General features: G+C 50.7%; 1 protein-coding gene across 1 annotated transcript in view; it reads right to left on the bottom strand.

Moving 5' to 3' along the window:
- Positions 1–23,961, bottom strand: part of SYNDIG1 (synapse differentiation inducing 1) — a 53,207-nt gene extending 29,246 nt beyond the window's left edge. The window contains exons 1-2 of the mRNA XM_052651262.1: positions 23,482–23,961; positions 3,122–3,259 (exon numbers count right to left, since the gene is read on the bottom strand). Of these exons, the coding sequence (XP_052507222.1) occupies positions 3,122–3,259; positions 23,482–23,961 (618 nt within the window). The remainder of the gene's footprint in view (positions 1–3,121; positions 3,260–23,481) is intronic.
- Between the last annotated feature and the right edge of the window lie 992 nt (positions 23,962–24,953).

Here is a 24,953-nt window from a genome sequence, read left to right as displayed (position 1 = left end):
ATAAAGTGAGCACATCAACTAGGTCCTCGCGTTGCTCAGCAAATTTGGGTTCCTCCCCACTCTCAACATCACTCAGAGCATCGGTTCCTTGGTGGACTCACCAAAACTACACACAACAGTCTCTCTCTTTGGTGTATAAATCATGCCTACACTGGGGGCTGGGATCAAATGATTAGCATTGGAGTAAATGAAGTTGTGGACAGATACTACACTTGGGCCTCCATGCTGAGTCCCTCACACTGTCAGTTCCAACTCACTGCCTCTTTGGGGGTGGCTCCAGGCCAGGCCCACTGCCAACCATGTCTGGCCTTGGGATGTCATCGCCCTCCCTGATCCCATAGCCACCAAGTGATGTGAGGGCAGTGCTCTGTCACAGACTTCCTGAGAGAACACGTGTGTGCAACAGCTCAGACTATAGCAGCATCAGGAGGGAGGGAAGGCTTGTTCAACTGCAGGCTCCACGCCCCACCCTGGTGGCTCTCATGGAGCAGGTCGGTGGGGCCAGACAACACGACTTTCTAACCCCGCTGAGGCTGTCGACGCTGTTGGCCAGGACTGCCCGAGAAGGCAGGTGTAGGGTGTTTAACCTGGATCAGGACCCGGCAGGTGCAGACGCTGCCCACCACACTGATACTTTGACTGCTGTCACGGCTACTTAAGGCCTTTTTCGAACCATAAAATCTGTTGGAGAGAAGACCCCATGTCTCCGTCCAGCTGTCCCTTCACGTGGGGACTCAGGTGTGTGTTGACAATTTCCATTTCCAGTGTCTGCAGTTGGGCTTTAGAGGCAGGGACAGAAGGCCTGGGGGCCTCAGGGCTGGGCTGGAGTGCTGGGTGCCTGGGGCTGCCTGCCTCCTGGGCCTGCAGTGCCTGAGTCTCAGCCACAAGTTCCCATGGACCCATGTTCCTCGAGGGGCAACCGACGCTCACAGCACAAAGAGAAGAGGGGCTGAGAGCGGGGGACCTCGGAGCCCCTCCTCTTATTCCAAGAGTGAAGGCAATCCCTCAGGCCTCCAAACACTTGCTCTTCACATTTGCTGTTAATAAATGATCAGAATCCTTTCCATCAAAAGTATTAAACATCCTGACTGGTCAGGCCCGAGTCTAGGAGGTTCTTAAGGTGTGAAGGATAACATTACTCTCTGAGAAAGTGAAAGTGAAGTCGCTCAGTCGTGTCTGACTCTTTGCGATCCCATGGACTGCAGCCTACTAGGCTCCTCCGTCCATGTGATTCTCCAGGCAAGAGTACTAGAGTGGCTTGCCATTTCCTTCTCCAGGAGATCTTCCCAACCTGAGAAGGAGGATCTAATGCCAGTCTCTGCAATTGTGGCTGGATTTTTGTTGTATTTACCATCTTTCAGACAAAGATGCTATGCCTGCCTTGCCCTGCCCCAGAGACGGGCCTCCCCCAGGATCAGGGAGAAGCCGAGATCAGGAACGACCTGGTCTGTAGGCAACCTGTCCTGGGCCCCACCTCTGCTTACCCAGGGCTTACGCAGCCCCTGCTGGCAGGTGACACCAATGTCCACTTGCAGAGTAAAAATATTGGTCCTGTTCTACAATTTGGCAATTAAATCACAGCTCTAGTGTGGAGGGCACCCTCTGCGGAGGATGGGGTGAGTCAGCAGGCCAGGAGAGGAGGCTAGGGGTGGGCCACCCACCTTCAACTCCGGATGTGTCAGGACTGGATGCAGGGGGCGCTGACGTCACACCCGGCTTCCCTTGGCTCCACCCTCCTGGACCTTTCTTCACCTTATGGAACCCTCTTGCCTGTTTGCATCGCAGGATTGCAGGATCAGGGTGCTACTGACACGGAGCAGTGGGCTCCAGGCCTGAGGTTTTCTGGTGGCCCCACCTGCCCACACGCCTTTGTTCAGGTCCCACTGTGCGTCCCAATCCTGGGCGCACGCAGCATGCATGGCCACTGCTTGGGTCCAGGAGCTCCCAGCCTGGCTCCACTCACCACCCCCAGGCCCCTGATGGCCCGGAGTCTAGTTCTACAGCCTGGGTTTGTGCACCCCAGAGTAGGGGCCTCTGGCATGTGTAGAACCAACTCGCCAAAGAGATGTTCAGACAGACCCTCCAAGCAAAAGCTGGATGTGGAACAACCACTGGGCACAACTCTGGCCAAGTAGGACGGCTCCGTCACCCCTCCCCACACCCATACATCCTCTGAGACCAAGATCTCAGAGCAGCGGCCGCGCCACGCCCCCTGGAAGGGCCTCTGGGGCCTCTTGGTTTCCTTGCAAAGAGAAGCTGCCTTCGAGGCCCACTAGTGGATTCCCCTCTCCCTCCTCACTCCTTGTAGGATCAGGAAAGGGGGGCAGGGGACACAGGAGCACACAAAGGCACTCTCACCCAACACACTGAATCAGAACAGACAACAGCAAGAAGCAGTGAGAGGCAAGGGTCCTTCTCAAAGCAAGAGGAATGAACGTTCCCAGCCCAAGGCCTGGCTGGACGGCCCCAGAGTCCTGGACACTGGCGAGTGAGCCCCAGGTGCCCTGAGGACGCTGTGGGCTCTGGAGCAACAGAAGGGGCTGCTTTCTTCCCCATCTGGTGGGGATAACGGGCGAGGCTGAAACTCCCTCTTTAATTGACAAGTACACATCTTCCTTTGATTAATAAGGGGAACATAGGTAATTTCTGAGTGACAGGAACACAGAGGAAGTATTTAAAACCTGGGCTCCATGAAGGCACAAGGAGGAGGCTGGCCATGAAAAAGGGCCAGGAACTGACTCTTAGAGCCTTGCCACTGGACAGAGGGCCCAGTTACTGGCCAAGATAGGCTGTTCGGGATGCGTGCACAGGCCCATGTCATGGGACTCTATTTCATGTGTGAGCCTTTCACAAAGAAAACAGAACCCACGTTACCTCTGTTCCAGCACCCCCAATGGACTCTCCCAACACAGAGTCTGTCCTGCCGGGGCCCCACGAGTGTCTGCTCAGAGGCCCGGGTCCCAACCTGCCGCTTTCCCCATGGCCGCCCTCTGAGGATGCGCCCGGGTCTGCTGGGGTGAGGCTGAGCCCGCAAGACCAGGTTCCCCCCGCAGCACCCCCACCCCATCCTCACCAGCCTGGGCGCACCGGCCGCATACATGTGGCCAGCGGGAGGCCTTACCTCATGGGACAGGTAGAAGGCGGCAATGCCCAGTGGCCAGAAGCAGCAGAGCATGGAGAAGACGCTGAGGCCCAGGTGGTCCCGCGGGGGCATCACGAGGAAGTTGTCCTCGCTCTCCGTGTCGCTGGAGTAGTCACTCTGCCGGGAGAGACGGATGGGAGGATGAGGGTCAGCAGGGGTCTCCCACCATCACTGATGCGGGGGTCAGGCCCAGCAAGCCTGCCCAGCAAGTGCCGCCCCCCGTAGGAAGAGAAAGACCCCAAGGATGGGCTCTGGGCTGTTCCAGGGATATTAAACCCACAGCCCAGTGGACCTCTGGGATGGGGTGCAGACAGGGGGGTGTCCACTGGAGAATGGGGCTGGGTGCACACAGGCGGGGTGGGGAGTCCACTCCTCATTCTAGGACGTCAACCTGGTTTCAAGATGAGGCAGGACTGGTGTTGGGGCCAGGACACTGCCTTGAATCCCTTCTTTCCTTAGACATCCTCTATAAGGATGTCATGGGCTGGTCTTGAGCCCCGGTGTCCCTCCTGTTTTGGTTAATCAAACACACATAAAACTGCAAATCGGAGCGTCCACTGTGCCTGCGTAGGAAGCTTCCTGCTGGACTGTTTGTGTCTTGTCTGGGGGAGAAACAGGCACATGGGGAGGGGCTCACCCCGATGGCAAGGAGTGACATCCCAGGCCCCCAGGGTGGGAGCAGGTGATACACTGTCCACACAGCACCCAGCTGCTCTCCATCCATACAGACACATGTGCACACAGAAACACATACACAGACACACAAACACACACATAGACACAAACACAGATATACACAGACACAAGCACACACACAAACACACATCCAAACACACACAAACGCATGCACACAGTTACACACACAGACACGTGCACACACACAAACACACATCTGAACACAGAGACAGACAGACACACACGAACACATACACACGGGTAGACACACAGACACACGCAGACACATGCAGATACACACAGACGCGTGCGTACATACACAAACACGTCAAAACACACATCCAGATGCACACACACACACACCTCAGATCCCCAGCACCCCTCCCTTTCCCCTTCGCTGGGCCAGGTTTGCAGAGCTCCTGTCTTTCCTCTGTAGCTTCGCCTCCCAACGAATAAAGGGAAGGGGGGACACCCGTCCTCACTCCTGCAGAGGTGGAACCCGCAGCCCCAGGGAGGTGTCGCACATAACGAGGTCTGGGACCGAGGGCTGTGGGCAGACGCACATGTGCCCTCCTGCAGGGAGGCCAGAACCCTCCATCCAGGATGGGGAGGCCAGGTAGGGTCTCCAGGAACCTCAGCACTGGGCTGGAACTGCCACGCTGCCCTTGATGGCCCTCTGCATGGGGTCTGGGGAAGGGACCCCAGAGTCGGCAGGACCTGAGGGCCCAGGAGAGACACAGAGGATGGGGCCGAAGGACAGATCCAGAGAGGACGCATGTTACGTGACAGGTCAGTCTATGCAGGTGGGAATCCTGGTGCCTGTGTGACATCTCTGACTGTGGGTACTTGTTCAGGCTTTGGGCTTCCCTGGAGGTTTTAGGTTTTGTTTTAGTTTACTATGAGTTTAAATATGTGGGCTGGCTGGATTCTCACAGCAGCTCTGGAAATAGCGGCTGTGGCTATTTTTCTGGTTATTTCTATTTGGCAAAAGACACCCTGGCCTCTGGGAGGTTACAATGTCCCTAAGCCACAGAACTGGCCAGCTGGCCAGGTCACCCTTGACCTCTGTGCTCCTCACTGTCTGAACAGCAGTGTCTGGTCATCTGCCAACCCTACTGGCCTCAGTGGCTTCTTGTCTGAAGCTGGGGTGTCTTCTCCACACCCTTCTGCCCTGGGATTATGATGACCACTTCTTGACTGCTTAGTTTCACTGTGGCAGTGGGGAGGCCGGTGGCCAGAGGGGTCAGTGGGAAGTCCTCCAATCGAAGAGCAGTGCAGTGCGAGCTGTGACCACAGACCCCACAGAGATGCCTGGGCCTCGACTCCCCTCTCTGGAAACAGCTTCTGATGACACAACCATGTAAAGGGTCACCCCTCAAAATCTTCATAGAGTTTTATTTAGAGTATAAGGGAGCCACTTCTGTAAACTACGATGTTGTGGCTACATAGCATCAAAATAACTAGTCAATTTTGATTAAAATTGATTTTTAAAAACTCAGATAAATTACAGGGCAGACAAAAACAGCCCAGCTCTCTGTACATTCTCCCTCGCATCAGCAGCAGTACTGTAGATACAATTGGTCCTGGGCATTGTGCCATCAGGCGGGGGTGGGGGCCTGGGGGGGTGACAGGGACACCAACAAACCAAGAAGAGGGAACACACAACTGCCACCACCAAGGCACGAGCCATACACAGCAACTGTTTCTGAAAATCCTCTTCACAGGTCATTAGATGAGAATATCTGCAAGGCAGGATGCAGGCATCCAAAGGTGTTCACCATCCATGTGGTTGGCGGAACAGATGCTTCAAGCGAGCAGAACAGGTCTGGACCCCCTCCCAGTGGCCAGGCAGTCTGCCTTCAGCCGTGACCTCCATGCAGAGAGCTGGTTCTCTGCCCCTGAGGTTTCTTCCTTGGGAAGATTTCACAGGATAATCACAGAGCCCTGCTGGACACGTATCAGCCCTGTGAGCATGGACATGAGGGTACAAGGGTGCAGGGGGCTGCACCCCTTGTCACTCATCTCTCTCAAGGCCTCACCCCCACAGTAGCTCCCTGGGCCCCCACTGCCCCTCATCCCCTGGCCTTCTCTGCTAGGGGAGGGAAGCATCTCTGCTGAGGGGAGCATCTCTGCTGGGCGAAGCATGTCTGCATGGCCTGGGTTGGGAGGCAGAGGCCAGGAGACACTGGGCATCGGGAATTCCTGTGAAGTCTGCATGGTGCTCCTGGCAGCACTGCTTCAAAACAGCAAAAGCACAGAGGACTCGATGTGGACTTTTCTACACAGCCATGGAAAATGGTGATGTGGGTGCTTATTCACTGCCCTGGAAAGATGCTTGTAATAACTGAGGGAAAGAAAGAGGTAGAACGTGGAACAAGTCATATTTCCTCCAAAATGTCAGAATTAAGCTGCTTCCAGACGAGGGGGCACATCAGTGATTTTTTCCTTTCTTTCCGCACTTCTGGTTTTCCCTACAAGAAGCAAGGTCATTGGCGATGAAACTTACAAAGGAACAGACGTGCTGACAGGTGGGGCCCCCCCGCCCTTCATCCTCACATGGAGTACGTGGGATACGGTCCACCTGGAGACGCTGCATCGGGGGCCCAAGGAGCAGCCAGTGGGGCAGGTCAGAACTCAGCACAGCACTGGAACTCCTTGAGACGCAGGTCCGACCCACCAGGCCATGGAGGTTTAAGACCGCCGCGGTGCCCATGTCTACACTGACCAGCATGGCACCACTGCCCCACGAGTCCACTATTGTATTCAGTCACGCAGTCGTGTCTGACTCTTTGCGACCCCATGGACTGCAGCATGCTAGATTTCTCTGTCCTTCACCATCTCCTGGAGCTTGCTCAAGCTCATGTCCATTGAGTTGGTGATGCCATCCAACCATCTCATCCTCTGTTGTCCCCCTTTTCCTGCCTTCAATCTTTTCCAGCATCAGGGTCTTTTCCAATGAGTCAGTTCTTCACATCAGGTGGCTAAAGTATTGGAGTTTCAGCTTCAGCATCAGTCCTTCCAACGAATATTCAGGACTAATTTCCTTTAGGATTGACCGGTTTGACCTCCTTGCAGTCCAGGGGACTCTCAAGAGTCTTCTCCAGCCCCACAGTTCAAAGGCATCAATTCTTCAGTGTTCAGCCTTCTTTATGATCCAACTCTCACATCCATACATGACTACTGGAGAAACCATAGCTTTGACTAGACGGACCTTTGTTGGCAAAGTGATATCTCTTTGGAGGACATTCTGTGTGCCATCTGCTATGGGCCATTTTCTTTGCCTAGTGACTAGTGAACTGCATTCTTTGTCTCAATACTGAGTGTTAGCCCTTTGGTTTTGTTTAAATACCATGTCAAGTGCAAACTTAAATTCTCTCCATTTAGCTTGGTTTGTTAAACTGAAGTTCTCTTAAAAACTTCTTGCCTTTTGAAAGGTACTCAGGTGTGTGTTTAAATGTGTATTTTGAAATGGGTGCAATTTGCTTTACCTACTAGATGTATAAATGTAACTTGTGTAAGTAAAAAACAGCACGCTCTCCAGGTTTGTCGTAGCTTCCCGTCCAGTGTGCTTCTCTTCGTGTCTGACTTTCTGCACACAGAGGTTCATGTAATTGCGTAAAGCAATGCCCATGCCTTTAGATCTTAGTCTTCCCCTTTATGTCACACCTGTCAGAGAGATATAACACGTTACCCACTGGGTTCCCCACTCTTTGCAGGTGGAAAGTCCACGGTAGCTTTGGCACCACGGGTTGGGATTGGTTTGAACTAGGACTTGACTCTCAGAGTCACATGAGTGCAGGGTCAGTGTCTGAAATTCCTGGCCTGGGTGCTCTGATGGTCTCGTCTCATCCAAGTGGAATAATGTCCATCCTCGCTTTAAGAAAGGAGAAGCAAAATTGCATGAAGATACTGTGTTCTACCTAAGCCAGCCACCCCGTCTGTTAGGCTGTGGGGACTCAGGCTGGATGGATGCAGTCGGTGCCACCTTAGGAAGCAGATCTGTTAATGTGCAGCACAATTAAATACGTGCTGAATTTTGGCCCAATAATCTCACTTCTAGGTTATTTATCCTGAAGATTCACCTCTGATAATAGAAAAATACACATGCTCAAGGTTATTCATTGCAGCCTTGTATGTAATTGCAAAATATTGGGAATGACCTAAACGCTCATTCGAAGGACAGTGGTTACATAAACGGTGAGGCGTCCAGCCCATGGGATAAAAAGTGGCTGAAAAAAGAGTGTGTGATACTGATGTGAGAAGCCTGGATTAGACTGAGGATGTTAGTTTCCATCTATCTATAAATAGATTAAAAAAATAAGTATGCCGTGTACGCACGGACTGTGAACACACAGTCACACAGATGTGCTTATGTATGCATGTGCTACACGTTTCTTCCAGCTCAGTCTGTGGGGAGGGCCTGGGACAACACACCCACTCCCAGGTGATGAGCAGATCCAGTGCCTAGACGTCGGTTTCTAAACACGGTTCTCCAGTATATGGAACCACGGCACTTTGAAGAAATGACCGATTTCAGGGTCAGGGCTGCCAAATCCAAAACGGACCTGGGACAGCTCTCTGCGCAGGAAATGATGATAAAATGGGTAAGAGATGATGAATTGTGTCAAAAGGACACAGAGCCAACCAGAAGGGGCATCTGCTGTCTAATCTGTAACAAAGAGAATAAACACCCCATGGATACTGTAAGGATGGACAGGAACCTATAGAGTAACAATCAATGGTCCAGCCTGTATGAAGCAATGAATGTGTAAAGAAATAAATATGGGGGAAGGGAAAACTCTACTCCATGGATGAATGCCCAGCTAATGAATACAGAAGAAGCCATGAGGTTAGGAGCTTGTAATGAATGTTAAAACCAGTAAGTGAACAACTAGCGCTAAGTGGGGTGTCCATCCTCACATAGCACCTCCTCGCAAGATGCTTATTAATTCCAGAGAAATGCTGCTTGGCTGGGAGACACCTGGCAGATGCTGCTTGCAAAAAGGGATGGAATCACCGCTTGTCAGGTGTCCCACGGACATGCCACACTGGTAACAGGACACGTGGAGGCAGGTGTCTCCTCATGGGGGCCCTGCCCACAGCTCCATCTCCTGAATCCAACCAGCAGGAATCACCAGATGACCCAGAAGGAGGGCTTCCCTGTGAAACGACCGACCTGGACTCTCAAAACACGTCAAGAACATAAAGGTGATGGCGGAAGAAAGGTTCCAGATTATAGAGGACTATGATCAGAGAACAGCCTCAGGGCTCCCTGGTGGCTCAGTGGTGAAGAACCCGCCTGCCAAGGAGGAGACGTGGGTTGGATCCCTCGGTTGGGAAGATGCCTTGGAGAAGGGAATGGCAACCCACTCCAGTATTCTTGCCTGGAGAATCCCATGGAGAGAGGAGCCAGTCCATGGCATTGCAGAGTCAGACACGACTTAGCAACTAAACAACGACAACAAGAGAAGAGCAAGAAAATGCAAGGTTGGGTCCTGAACTGGGTCTGATTTTTTCCCCTTTTGCTATAAGGACAATATTGAAAGAACTGGAAAAATGTACAGAAGGTCTATAGATGAGATGACAGTACCAGAATGATTTTAATTTCCTGACTTTTATAATTGCACTTGTTTTTAGAAAACATACGTCACCCATTTAGGGGTAAAAGGACATCTTGTCTGATACCTTCTTGCAAAGAGCTCAGGAAAACATATGCACATTGAGAGAACGGTAACGCACCCAACAGTAAATGGTTAAGACCAAAGGAAACCAGGTGACAAGCATATAGGGATTCTTCATACCATTTTTGCAATTCTTCTGTCTGAAATTATTTCGGAAATAAAAAGTCAAAAAATCCCTCACACGTGCCATTTTAGGAGGGAAAAAATTATACTTTAAATTGAATTCTTTCTTTTGGGGATTAGGCATTGCATTCACTTCCCCCTTTTTTTTCATTACACTTTAATGGAAACACTGTGGAGAGTTATGGGGGAGAAATGAAAAAAATATCAAATTCACTCTTTTTATGACACATGAATAATTCATTTTACATTGTGATTTGGCGTTTCATCAAGTTTGTCCTTTTCGTGTTTCTGCAGAGAAGCCACTTAGTAGTGTCGGTGTCACACGCCTGCTCTCTCAGGAGCTCGGAGGTGCGTGGAGCCCAGGGCAGCTCTTGGAACAAAGCCAGGTCACCGAGCCGACGGGTGGCTGCACGTCCACCCCCGGGGCCAGTGACAAAGGGCTCCCAGGTGATCCTGGTGGCAGACAGCTCACCTGGGCTTGTGACGGTGACACAGTGGAGAGGCGAGGAGGGTGGGCAGGGACCGGGGGCCCTGGCAGGGCGTTCACCTCCTGGGAACGAGCTACGGACACACATCCATCCAGCCATCCTCACCTGTCTGTCTGCCCAGAGAGGTGGGGCGCACACCTCCTGGGAATGAGCTATGGGGACACAGTGTCATTCCAGTCGTCCTCACCCATCTGCCCACCCACCACAGAGGATCTGCACCCTGAGGAAGTGCAGGAGCTACTTGTGCCTCAGGAGGGGCCAGTGAGAACCACAGGGCCTTCCTCTGAGAGCCCAGCCGCACTCTTCCTCCTGGGCCCCCCCACCTGGCCAGGCTCCAGAAGCCTCTCTGGCTGGAGTGGGGGCCACGGCTGTCGTGCTCTGAAGCAGGCTGACTGTGGACCTCCTGCCTGTTTGATGCCTCCTTCATCCTTCTGTAGCATCAGGGACTGACCAAGGATGCCAGCCCCTGTGCAGGGTGAGGTCCTCAGAGCTCCATGCCCCACCTCTGCAGCAACGAGAAAGCCGTCTATCTAGGATCAGGGACCCCAGGGCCTGCCTACCTGGTGTACCTTACCCCCTTGCCACCGAGCGTGGCCACTGCCCCACACGTCCGCGTGCTCCTGTGGCAGAGGTGGGCTCCCTAGTTTGTAAAATAAGAGCATTTTCTAAACCAAGCGATGCCTCTGTGCAAGATCCTATCACAGTAAACATATAGCCATATATCAAGTCACTGGCTGGGCTGTTCAAAGTCATCAGTTACCAGAGGGAGGTTCAAGAGGGAGGGGATGTATGTATACTTCCCCAGACTGTGATGCTGGGAAAGACTGAAGGCAGGAGGAGAAGGGGACGACAGGACGAGATGGCTGGATGGCATCACCGACTCAATGGACATGAGTTAGAGTAAGCTCTGGGAGATGGTGAAGGACAGGGAAGCCTGGTGTGCTGCAGTCCATGCGGTCGCAAAGAGTCGGACATGGCTGAGTGATTGAACAACAACAATGGCTGATTCACATTGATGTTTTGCAGAAACCAACAAAATTCTGTAAAGCCATTATCCTTCAATTACAAAATAAAAAAAAATCACTCGTTTCCCAAGTTTCTTTACTGTCCTAAAATACTTCATTTTATTGAAAGGAATGCATGTATTTAAAATGCATTTTAGTTAGTTTGAAGATTATAGAATATTAAAATTCATTAAAGATGGCCTTGTACAGTATGTGTATGTATGTTCATGAATAAATTATTTCACTCACTATGTCTGTGGTCATATCTAAAAACTCTTCAACTAAGTCTAGGTCACAGAGATGTATATGTGTATACACACACAAACAGACATACACACACACCCTTTGAGACAATTTTAGACTCACATAAAAGTGTCGAAACTAGAACAGAGTTCCTGTAGGGACTGCAAAGATAGAACGCATCCCCTCATCCGTGACTGCACCTCTTACATAAGCGTGGCCCAGAGCCTAAACTAGGATACACCTCTGCCTGGGGCAAGACCCCTGACCAGCCCCCTCAGCACCAGGCCCCGAGGGTCACCCAGGCTGCCGGGGGTGTCAGCAGTTCACTCCGTTTTGTTCCCAAGTGGTTTTCCACGGTAAGGAAGTGCCGCTGTGTGTTCATCCATTCGTCCACCGAAGGCTTTTTACTTTCAGTTTCTCGTTCTTACTAATAAAGGCTGTGACGCGCTTGTGCAAGTTTCTGCTTGAACATAGAATTCGTGTCTTTAAATACCAGGAATGGGGTTGCTGGGTCACACGGTGTTTAACTTTACAGGAAAGCGATCAGCTGTCTTCCCGGGAAGCTGACTGGCTCCTGCATCCTCGTGGCGCTCGGTAGCTGTCGGTTCCCGGCTGCCTGCCCTCCGACGCTCTGTGCAGGGCTCACTTGTGCTGGCTCTAGTTCGCACTTCTCCCGAGGTGGTGATGTGGACATCTCTGCGTGCTTATTTGCCATTTGAATCTCTTATTTGGGGAGGCATCTGTTCTCTCTTTGATGTGGCAGCTGGCTCCTTCCACACTCTCCTCCAAGTCCCTGGCATCCTTCCCTTAGCTTTTGCCTCCCAAATGCAGATGTCCTCCCCGCCAGGTGGACCCCGGGTGTTGTGAGGAGGGACTCAGAGCTGGTGGATTAGAGGTCAGCCTCCTGTCTGACTTTCTCCTGTCTGCCAGCAGTCTGACATTCTCACACCTGACCCCCAGCCCATGCTAAGAACAGCAGACGGGAGGTGGGGGGTTACAGGGAGGGCGGTGGGCAGTTCCAGCTGGAACAGAGGACAGAGCTGCTAGTCCCTTAGGAACACACTGACCTCCAGTGGACACTGCCCGATGCCAGGACCCTGCCTGAGCCGCCGGCATCCGCCCAGCAAGGAGCTCACCTGCCTCCTCTGTGAGGCCACACCAGTTCATTGCTACGTTTCTAGAAGACACATGGAGAGGATTCTTAGCCATCCTCACTGCCCCCTGAGGCTAAGCATGAGGCAGGAGGACTCATGGAAAGAGCCTGGGGAGGAAGCGCCTGGGCAGAGGCAGCGAGTGAGGCCGGTGCCACCCGGACGCCAAAGGCCTGGCAGCACCAGCAGGCCTTGGGGAGGGAGGTTCTAGAAGGAGGGGCAGGAGCTCCAGAATGCCCCACACTGCGCAGATCACCTCTGGATGATCTACTCACCTCATCTCAAGAAGGATCCAGAGCGACCAGGATGATGAGGAGGGTCAAGTGATGTCTTACTGGGAGGGTCCTGGGGCAGGGAGCTCAAGGGGTGAGCCTTGTCGATGGGTTAAGGGCCTTCCTTAGACGAAGGAGAGAGAGGTCCTCAGGCATCCCAAGGGGGCGCTGGGGGTAGCCCCTCTTTAGTGAGAGAAACCTTCTTGTAGCTTCTCCATGAAGTGGCTTAGAAGCTGCCTGGACCACTGAACAGTGACACTCTCTGCCCTCACTGCTCAAAGTGTGGTCCAGGGGCGGCAGCATCGGCCTTACTAGAAGTTGTCAGAAATGCAGATGCCCAGGCCCCACCCTAGAGAGCCGGGACCTACCTACACAGAGGCTGCTAGGCTCCAGAGAGGTGTTTGGATGGGGAATCATGGGGATTCTGTCTTGGGGGCGTCTCTCCACTGTCATATGTCAAGAAGGTCCCAAGTTGTCTGCCCTGATGCCTACCTCTGGACCAGCGTCTACTTCAGCAAATACGCAGCAACGACAGCAACGACAAGCCCACCGTCATCATTCTGTTCTCTGTCCTCAGTTCTCCTGGGTTCTTCAGCCTCCACGAGGCTCCTCATCTTGTTCCAACATGGACAAACTCTGCAGGGGACAGCGGCCCAGTGGCCATGCCGAGCTTGTCCACACGCACCTCTGACTCCGTCCTCTCCAGAGGGACCACAAGGCTGTCCCTGGGAGCTTCGATCTTCTCAATCCCATGGACACTCTAAGGATGGGCAGGGGACTGAGTGGGGTTGGTGGGGCCCCCCTGCTCTCTCTTCTTTCCTCCGCAGTCACGGGGAAGGTCTATTAGCTAGAACGACCTTGGGATTTCTCTCTTCTCTAATGAAATGCCAATAACAGTCTTCATGTTCTGCTTTCTCCTTATTCCTGGTTTGGAGCCTGTCTCTGTTTTTGTGGTTCGTGGGAAACACTGTCTGCTCTTGTGTCTCAGCACCAAGCCGATCGTTGCCAAGAGGCCCTGGGGCCACTGCAGGCCCTGTGGAGCGCTGTTTCCACGTCTGCCCCATGGACTTGACTTTGGAGACTTTTTAAAGCATCCCATTAAACAAAGTCCAGGTCACATAAATGCTCACCAGGAGCATAAATGCTTGAGGAGCCTGGGTGCTTACACAGGGAGAGTCTGGCTGCATTTTGATTATAAAAAAAGGATGACACTGACCTGGAGGCCCTCGAACAGAGTCGTCTATTCATTGATAGACCGATCAGTGCAACAGGTCATCAGGCGCCCACTCAGTGTTGAGTTGGGGATGTATCCAGGAACTTTGCTTCTGGTCCTCACCTTGGAGGCTACACTTGACTCACCCATGGCCTGCTCCGTCCACAGTGTCCATGGGGACACTGCCCACATCCCTGGTCCTGGAGCCAGGCCGGGCGCCTCTGTGCTTTGAAGCCCATCCCTCCTGGATGCCTCCCATCTTGCTCCCCGTGCTGACCGGGTGGTCTTCAGGGGGCATTTTCCAGTAAATCAGGTGCTCATCAGTCCTCATAGCACTGATCGCTTCTGGGAAACTCAACCTAAGGTGGCTCGGCAGTGTCCAGTGTGACAGAAAATGAACAAGCCAAAACACAGAGAATTTGTCAGCCGGGGCACAAACACTGTGACCTGGATGCTGATGAGAAACTAGCTCAGTGAAGGGGAGGAGAGACTATTCTGGGTGCAGGAGGAGCTTCAAAGCCATGTGGGGGGCTGGGAAGTTGAGGGATCAGGAGTCTGGGGATGCGGGGAATGAATGAGAGGTGAGGTGATGGGGGAGGGGACTGCTCACAGGACCCTCGAGTGTCTGCACTTTATCTAACTCTCTTTGGGTGATCTGCTGCTTACTGACATTTCAAAAGGGATAAAAGCAAAAGGACCAGAAGAGGAGACTCAGGAATTGGCTAACCTATCAAAAGCTAGATCTTCCTCCTATTTCCTAGAAGAAACACAAGAGGAAAATCCACCCAATGCCATGCTGAAACGTGTGCAGACTTTACCCAGCCTGCGCCAGCAGAGCACTGGATGGTGAGCTGGAAAGACCACCGTCCTCTGGGATCTGACCTCAAGTTATGGCTGCTCCCCCTTCACAACCCGGACCCTCCTCCACCAAGCCTCCCCAAAACACCACTGCTTTCTCTGCTAAATCCTTCTTGAATCTGTAGTTCACGGTGTAGACCTCCGTGGGCAGCATCTTATGTAAGGTTATGGTTCCAAGCAACATGTTTTGTTTCTAGATATACTTCTTTCCACTCTGAGGAGTGTCCTCCGACTTCTCAGGTTCTACCTGTTTGAGGAGGACACTGGCCATCCCCCAGACCCCCTGGTGGTTCTCACTTTTCCAGGCTTGAGGTTTCTCACGACTCGTCCGCTCAGCACCACTGCAGCCTGGTGGATGTTTTGCTGACAGATATCAGGTGGATATTTATGGGCACCTCGGGTGAACCATGCAAGGGGACATTTTCCTATGTTTTCTTATGAACACTGCCATCAGCAGCGTGCACCTCTTGCTGTGTGGATTTGTTTTTTAACTGAACAGAGGCTGTTTTCCTAACTCAGTTTCACATTTCTCTGGTGACAGGGGCGTGATATGCAGTGTGGTTTTCATTATCAAGGAGAAAAGATCCTTCCTTCTGGGACCCTCAGCTGACATTCAGGACAGCCAAGGTGGGACCATCCCAATTCCAAATAGGGACAGCACCCTCCCTGGAGACCAGCCAGACAGGGACCCTCAGCACTTTGCACAGTGAGGCTTCTCTCTTGCCTTCTCCGTGTCTGTTTCCTCCTGGTGAGTATGAGCACCACGGATCCAATGCCCGGGACCACAAGGACAACATGCGGGCTTTTTGTCCATAAGGATGGAGTCTCTCTCACCTGCTAATAGTCTGAATGATCTGATGATCCTTGCACTGGCCAAATGCCTCTTGTTACAGAAATCTAGCATGGCTCCAGCACACGAGGACCAGCCACCTGCACTATTTCCCCTGCGTTGGTTTTATTTTTTGCACCGCAGAATTCATAGAATGTCTGTGAACAACCATCTGCATGTCAGCCCTGTGAGCTTTTCCTTATCTTTTTAGGAAACGCTGTGAAATGGCTTGCATGGGAAAAAAAAGAGAAAATATCGGCAATCATGAAGCTGGGCTCATGCTTGATTTCTGTGGTTATTCTTCCATTGTTCCGCAGAAGCACGATGGACAAAAAGCTGAACAGACCATGATGCTTCACATCATTCCCTTAAAAAGGGCATTGTCAGACTTCCCTGGTGGCCCGGGGGTTAAGACTCTGAGCTTCCACTGCAGGAGGCATGAGTTTGATCTCGTCTGGGAAGTTCTGCATGCCTCGCAATCCAGCTAAAAAAGGGTGGGGCACGCTGTCATCACCAAAAACTTTAAATTCAAAGGATGCACTTCTTCTAACACACTTGAATGCTTATGATCACTTTCCTCTTCTGATAACATTATACTGTAGTAGGTGGAAGATGAGGTTTTTATCAACATGGGCCAAGGTTAAATGGCCTCCCCAGGGCTCCAGGCTATGAGTGTTTTCTGCATGCACGGTGGTCACTGAACATGGGCATTAAGGGCACGCAATGAGGAGGGACGTTTCATGAAGCATTGAGGAAATCTGTCTCTGAGGGACCCCAAAGGATGCTCTTGGTACTGGGTTTTGTTGCATGAATATTGCTTAAAATATGTGGACCTTTGGTTAAGCTTGGAGAAATTTTATTAAACTCCAATGTGGTTTAGAATCAAATTTTACTGGTGTTTGTTCAAACTGAATATGAAAGAGATTCACCAAAGTCACGGACTCTCCTTTCACTGTCATTCAAATCACATCGTGTTAGTGTTTGACTCACAGCTATCTGTAATCTTATGAAAGCTGATTTCATTAGAATTGTTGTTCAGTTGCTAAGTCGTGTCTGACTCTTTGTGACCCCATGGACTGCAGCACACCAGGCTTCCCTGTCTTCACCATATCCTGGGATTTGCTCAAATGCATGTCCATTGAATCGGTGATGCCATCTAACCATCTCATCCTCTGTCACCCTCTTCTCCACCTGCCTTCGATCTTTCCCAGCATCAGAGTCTTTTCCAATGAGCTGGCTCTTTGCATCAGGTAAAAGTTTTGGAGCTTTACCTTCAGCATCAGTCCTTCCAGTGAATATTCAGGGTTGATTTCCTTTAGGATTGACTAGTTTGATCTTCTTGCTTTCCAAAGGATCCTCAGGAGTCTTCTCGAACACCACAATTAGAAAGCATCACTTTTTTGGTGCTCAGCCGTCTTTGTCATCCAACTCTCATATTCATAAGTGACTACTGGAAAAACTGTAGCTTTGTCTATACGGACCTTTGTCAGCAAAGTGATGTCTTTGCTTTTTAACATGCTGAGTTTGTCACAGCTTTCCTTCCAATGAGCTAGTGTCTTTTAATTTCATGGCTGCAGTCACCATCCACAGTGATTTTGGAGCCCAAGAAAATAAAGTCTGTCTCTGCTTCTACTTTTTCCCCTTCTATTTGCCAGGAAGTGATGGGACTGGATGCCATTATCTTAGTTTTTTGAATGTTGAGTTTTAAGCCAGTTTTTCACCTCTTCTTTCACCTTCATCAAGAGGATCTTTAGTTCTTCTTCACTTTCTGCCATTAGAGTGGTATCATCTACATATCTGAAGTTGTTGATATTACTCCTGGCAATCTTAGAATAGCTGTGGTCTTTTTAAAAAAATTTTATTTGGCTGATCTAGGTGTTAATTGCAGCATGTGGGATCTTTGAACTTCGATGCGGCATACGGGATCTAATTCCCTGACCAGGGATGAAACCCAGGCCCCCTGCATTGTGAGTGTGAAGCTTTAGTTACTGGACCACCAGGGAAGTCCCAGAATAACTCTAGTCTTATAATGATGAAACATTCTCCCTTTGTCAAAACAGATAAACAGTTTTCTCCCAACTGTGATTCTGAGCAGTGGCTCAGGAGCCATGGATAAGGGATCTGATCAGTGTGAGCTTGAAAAAGTAAAAAGGTTTTATTTCCTTGGCATACAAATTCAATCTGATGCCCCAATCCTTCTGCTTATCATAAAGTATTTCAGAGGAACATGATGAACGATCCCCTTGTGTTCTTATGACAGATGGATTTATTATCTCATAGATTCTCCCCTCATCAAACGGCTATAATTACACACTCCAGTGCCTTTTACTGGCAAATGTAAGATGAGAATATAAAGATATTGATTTTTACTTTTTAAGAAACATGCTGCAACTCCCACATTTAAATGAGAGTTTCCCTTGACACAGAAAATGAAAACGGTAAATGGCACACTACTATTCCGATCATGCTTACATTGCACATGATATTTTTGAATTCGTCTTTGGAAATTGTCAGTATGTAGGATGCCCTCAAAATATTTATTCCATAAAGGTAAATTTAATTTCCAGATAGGAAGTTATTCACATAGGCTTGTTTACAGAAAGAGGAGTTTGCTGCAGGTTGAACAGCGCTAGATCAGATGTGACTATAAGAAGGGTTAAGACAGATCTCCTGATCATTTTGAATGATTTTCAGATCACTCATCTAAGGGTGAATGATCCACACTTAGAGCCATAAGAAACTGGGATGTCCAAATATATTTTTTTTACTTACAGTAAGATTGAAGGCAGATGGAGAAGGGGACGACAGAGGATGAGACGGTTGGATGGCATCACTGACTCAATGGACATGAGTTTGGGTAAACTCTAGGAGTTGGTGATGGACAGGGAGGCCTGGCGCGCTGCAGTCCATGGGGTCGCAAAGAGTCGGACACAACTGAGTGACTGAACTGAACTGAACATACTGTCTCAAGGGAGGAAAATGAGTAATTAAATTTCCTAGTGCTTTAAGTGGATATATGTCAGATTATTTAAAGATAATTAACTTGATTAAGATTCTTAATCTAAGCACAAGCCATCTGTGGACATATTCTTTGTCCACATCTAGTGTCTGCTGGAAAACACACGTAGCACTGCAGATAATATCCTTTTTCAAGACTTCTGGTACGACAGAGCCAGGAGGCAGGCAGATCCTGTCCCTGAGGAATGACTGAAGAGAATGTTCAAAACAGCCTTCCTGGAGGGAGGGGTGTTTGCTTACAACCACTGCTGAATCCTGAGTCAGAGGAGTGTGAGTCGGTAAACGTATGTGAGACGGCAAAGGAGACACAGATATAAAGAACATGGACTCTGTGGGAGAAGGCGAGGGTGGGGTGATGTGAGAGAATAGCATTGAAACATGTATATTACATATGTGAAATAGATAACCAGTCCAAGTTTGATACACGAAACAGGGCACTCAAAGCCGGTGCACTGGGACAACCCTGAGGGATGGGATGGGGAAGGAGGTGGGAGGGGGGTTCGGGATGGGGGACACATGTACTCCCATGGCTGATTCATGTCAATGTATGGCAAAAACCACGACAATATTGTAAATTGCAATTAGCCTCCAATTAAAATAAATAAATTAATTTAAAAAAGAATATTATAAACAAAATCATGAAGTACACACAAAAAAAGAATAGTGTGAGTCTGGTTGTTCTTGCTCTGAGCTCATCCAGACTCATCACCTGCTTGGCCGTGAGGTATTTCTGCTAGGGAGGGGCTCCTCTTGGAGACCACATTCTCTGCTGCTAGATGGAGCTGAGTTGACTGGGGAGCACAGGGTGGAAGCTCCATTCTCAGCCACAAACAGGAAAGCTTGTAGTTCTCCCAACTTATGGCTCTAATCTGTTTGGGCCAAGTGGCAGAGAGCTGGATGATCCAGGAATTTAACAAGGAGCTCCTGGTAGGGAGAGGACCACAGTGCCTGGGAAGCTCTCCTCACATCTTAGTTTGAACTAAACAGGAAATGAAAATACAACATATCACAGTTTATAGGAGGCAGTTGAGATAGTGTTTGAAAGTTACAGCTTTAAATACATATATTATACAGGAAGAAAAATCTCAAAGGGATAAATAAGCTCCAGCCTAAAGAAACTAGATAAAGAAGAGCAAATTTAGGCTATAGAAAACAGGACAATATCAGAAATATCTAAGCGAAAATCACTGAAATGGAAAACTGAAATGAAGGACAAATCAGTGGAACCAGATGACAGATATTTGAAAAGATCATCAGAATTTATAAACCTTTGGCTAGGCTGAGCAAGAAGAAAATGGAAAAATCACCAAATTAGGCAGGAAAAAGAGGAAACATCACCAACTGTGCAGAAAGCAAGGAGATTTAAGTGCACTATTACGGACAACCTTATGCTGACAAGTTAGGTAACTAAGATAAAAGGGGAAAATCCCTAGAGTGGCACAAATTACTAAAGCTGAGTCAAGATGAAAGGAAAACCTAAAGATTTTCTTTCAAATCATAAGGAAATCAGGTCTGATCAGTAGTAAAAAAAAAAAAAAACTTCCCACAAAGAAGAGCCTGGGCCCCGGTGGCTTCACTGTGAATGACTATCTGAGAAGAAAAAGTCCCAGCGCAGGGCAGCATCTTTCAGACGGAAGAAGAATGAACACTTCCCAGCTCATCCTTTGTGGCCAGTCACCCTGACACCAAAACCAGGGAGAGACACAAGAAAAGAAAGCTGCAGTTGACAAGGACCAAGGGTCCTCATGGACACAGAAATAAAAATCCTTGCCAAGTTGTTAGCACATTGAATCCAGCAATAAAGAGGCGCAAACGCCATGGCCAATTTATCCCCAAATGTAAAGGACAGCTTAGTATATGAAATCAATTAATGTAATAGGTCATAGCAATAGGGTAAAGACAACCCCCAACACACACGATGATCTAAATGGACATTTGGCAAAGTTAAACACCTGTTTTTTGTATTAAAACACCCTGTTCAACTACATCTTGACAAAGGCCACTTTCTACATCTGATGAAGAGCCTGAAGAGCTTGGTCATTCATTTGAGAGTCTGAGCACTGCCCCTGAACCAGGAGTGAAGGGAGGAGCCCCACTTAGCACTTCTCTCATCACTGCGTGTGAGGGTCCAGCCAGGGGCAGCCAGGCAAACCAACCAAACTGCATCCTGCTTCCTCGCCCAACCACAGATCAGCTTCACGGGACATGAGATTGTGTTCAAAACACTGCTTTTTTCCCCGTGTGATTTCTGTTTCCTCTGGGTCCCCTCTTCTATTTTCGTTGCTCTTTCTCATTCTCGCTTTGGGGTTCTCGTCCAATGTTTGCGTGTCCTCCCAGCTCTTCTCCTGCGTGTGAAGAAGCCTCTGCAGGTGCTACCTGTAGTGTGAAATCCTATCTCTCCCGGCAGGTTTCCGGGACTTGTGGTTTTTCATGGGAGAGAGGTCCAGCTGAGGGCTCAGACGTGAGGAGGCGGCTGTATAGGAAACAGCCGTTTGGGGACCACACAGCATCACCGTCAGGACACAGGCGTTTGGAGCCAGTAGAGGCACCTGGGAGCCCTCCAAGCTTCTGCCTCCCACATGCAGTGTTGGGGACAGAGCCTGCCACCTGCAGGCTCCGGGGTCAGATGGGATGGTGAGAGGAGGGAGGGAAGATGCTCCAAAAACGTGCCTCTTCTTCCCCTTTGCTCTTGTGTCACTGGTTCCCAGTGATGACATTCCACGGGCTCCCTGATGGACGCGCAGACTTGGCTTTGTCACAAAGGGGCGGCAATCAGCCTTTCAACACGCGGCGAGGCCCTCCAGTCCTGACCTGCAGCCACTCATTTTCAGCTTTAAACCCAAATTTGACAGTTTGCAGAACTGCTTTATTAGGTATGCCTGCATCTCTCAGTTTAAATTTGTCTGTGTGACAAGGAAATGTGATTTCCAGATGTTGGGGTCCTAGAGATGAGGTTTAGCTGTTGTGTCCGGGAACCAGGAGGAGGCCCCAGGGCTGCAGGGCCCCAGCCTGGTGATCACACACCTGGAGAATCCCCAAGACCCCCGAGGTGGCCTGCTTGGCCACCCTCCATCCTTGTGCACCTCCAGAACCCCCCAGGACGACTCTCCCTTGTGAGACAGTGCAGGGCAGATGCTGTGGCTGAGGCCCCTCTGCGAGACGCTTACAATCAGCTATAGATCTGCTTGCTAACACCGCCGACCCCAGAGCCCAGAGGACGCAGCCACACGAGCTTCAGCAGATGCGTGCCCGGCCAGCAGACCTCTATCTGCACTAGGACCGCTCTGCTGCAAGTGCAGGGCGAGCCTGATCAGGCAGGAGATGAGGGCAGAGGGGATGCTCCTGCGACAGACCCTGCTCCTACCTGGGCAAAGCTCTCTGCAAACTGCAATTTCCTGGACACAGAATTGCTCTGCTGTTGACCCAGTGATGCTACGGCATTCCCCAAGGATGCAAAACCACGTTTTCTCTCTTGTCCGAAGTAGAGCTGCTTCCTGGGAAGAGCCTCAGGTCAGTGTGGACTGAGTTTTTTGTTTCATTCACAATAGGAGCATGGCTGTTCTCATTCCATTCAGTCTGACAATTAAAGAGTGATGGTGAGCGGTCTACACCCTTGCTCGCTGGGGGCTGCTGCCGTCCTGGCCCCCAGTTGAGATGTTCCTGTCCCGTCACCCTGAGCAGCCCCTTGCACACCAACTTTGGTCTTGGCCACATGACTTGCTTGGGATGGTCAGATGTAACGTGTGCTCCATGCACAAGCTTGAAGAGCTCTGGCTTGCTGGACTCATGTGGCCGCCATGTGATGACAGGTGTGTGGTCCTGTCTCCGGGGCCAGTGGCCAGCCGGCGTTCTCAGGCTCAGGCCAACAGGGGAACCTGGCAAGCCCAGTGGGGCAGCCTTCTTCCAGCCATCCCCACAGCCATGAGATGACTGCCCCCCAGCCTGGGTGCTGGTCTCCTGGGCTCAGACCCCTGTGGCGTTGCTCTCACCCCGCCTTGGGGGCAGCTGTGTGGCACACCATGGGCAACATGCATGTTCCTAAGAGTGTGATCTGACGCCCGTGCCCGCCCTAGAGGAGACGGGACTCTACAATAATTCAGCTTGTCTGCCCCTTATGCTATCAATTGTAACTATTTCTTCCAGCCGGTTTTAGGTTTCAGCTGTTCCAACAATCCTTAGTAAACACTCCAGAATGTCAAATTAAGGAAACCACATGTGGCAGCCAAAACATCCCAAATTGTCCCCAAGTATGCACTTCCAGGCTTTTGAGGAACCTCCTTCCCCTGGGGGTTTTGGCCAGTGGCCACTGTCCCTGGGTCAAGAAGAGTCCCTGGATGAGGGCATGGCAACCCACTCCAGTATTCTTTCCCGGAGAATCCCTTGGACAGAGGATCCTGGTGGGCTACCATCCATGGAATCGTACACAACTAAGCCACTTAGCACAGCACAGCACTCTCCCCTGTGGCTGGGCAGTCAGGAGAAACCCCCAGCCCCCTGAGCTGCCAGCACGGTCAACCCTTAAACGCATCTTAGTCCCATCCTGATGGCCTCGACCTTGTGTCCCCTAAGCAGAATTCCCTCTGAAGCCCTAGGTCCCAGACCTCACCTCCTTCTCCATCCCTGTATCTCTCACACAGATTCTGAGTGAAGGGCGCCCAGGAGGCTGTGGTTTCCTTGTACTTTTGCTCACTGGCTTCATGTCCTGACTTGTGCCTGCCTGGCTCTCGTCCCCCCAGAGCCCCACATCCCACTCCCGACGGCCCGTGACAAACATACGCTCTGACCTCCAGCTCCTGGAACTCCTCCTCCTCTTCCACATCATAGGATAGCGTGTGGATCTTGATGTCTTCAGGTGAGAGGTCAATGAACTTGCCATCGGGGTACTCCAGGCTCTCCTTGGTGGGCGAGCGGTCCTCGATGAAGGTGGTCTCACAGCAGTCAGCCGCCACACCATCCCCCCAGGGGCGCAGCACACTCTCCGAGTAGAGGATGAGGTTGGGCCGGTAGCGGGACTCCACTGACTGCTGGAGTGTGCTGGGGTCCAGCAGCTGTTGGAGCGGCTCGTTCCGGGCGCCGTCTGGGCCAGCCGGTGCCACGCTGCCCACCACCCGGCAGCTCTGGTACTGGGGAGCGGGGTACACGGATACCAGGCCATCCCGGCTCTCGGCTACCAGGCTTCTGGTGTTGATGAGGCCATTCCTCTTGCCGGCCTCGCTGAGCTTGCCGCGCACCAGCCCGCTCTTCTGCTCCACGACTCCAGCCATGGTGCTGTCCTCCCGGCTGGTCGTCGGGCTGGCGGGCTGGACTTGAGGGTCACGCTTGCCTCACGGGGCCCATTTCTCCTGGAGGAGGAAGAAACAGAGATGAGGCAAGGAAACCACACCTGAAAAGCTCATCAGTCAGACCCTGATTGTCCCAGTGTGTCCTGGTCACTGGGGTGAACAGTCACTGATCTGAGCCCACTTACCCTGATGGTTTAGACAGGCTCGGTGGGGGCAGTGGCCAGAGGGAGGCATAGATAGACCCTGAACATCTTTGGACAGACTCTGCTTCCCAATGAAGGAGGCTGTGCAGGAATTAGCACCACTGCTGCCCCAGAGAACCCCAGGATTTCAGCTGACTCCTGAAACCCATAGGCAAGCCCACCCACACCAGCTTCAACCACGGGGTGAGTGGAGACAATCATTCAACTCTCCCAGGCTCCTCATCCCAGCAGAAAAACTCACACCAAGGAAGATCCTGTGACTTAGTACTAATGGAAAAAAGGAATAAAGAATTATTTCAGCTTTTGATCTTTTAAAATAGATTTTCAACAAGCAACCAACCTACAACCTCTTGTGAATGAAATTTTGACTAGAGGGATTTAAAAGCTTTATATACTAATAAATTAAAATTTTTTGAGTAATGTATTTTTATCTTTATATTTTCAGATGTTTTGTCTAGTATATCTTAAATATTGATCTATTTTATCTTTTCTTTTTTTCTGAAGTACTAAGTTGCTTTTGCTTATAACTTGGCTTCCCTGGTGGCTCAGAGGTTAAAGCGTCTGCCTCTAATACGGGAGACCTGGGTTCGATCCCTGGGTCAGGAAGATCCCCTGGAGAAGGAAATGGCAACCCACTCCAGTATTCTTGCCTGGAGAATCCCATGGACAGAGAAGCCTGGTGGGCTACAGCCCATGGGGTTGCAAAGAGTCGGACACGACTGAGCAACTTAACTAACTATGATAAAAACAAAAAATAAAAATGCCCCACAC

Source organism: Budorcas taxicolor, chromosome 13 (assembly GCF_023091745.1).
Source record: "Budorcas taxicolor isolate Tak-1 chromosome 13, Takin1.1, whole genome shotgun sequence".
In the NCBI taxonomy this organism is placed as follows: domain Eukaryota; kingdom Metazoa; phylum Chordata; class Mammalia; order Artiodactyla; family Bovidae; genus Budorcas; species Budorcas taxicolor.
This window is presented reverse-complemented; position numbering and strand designations above follow the sequence as displayed.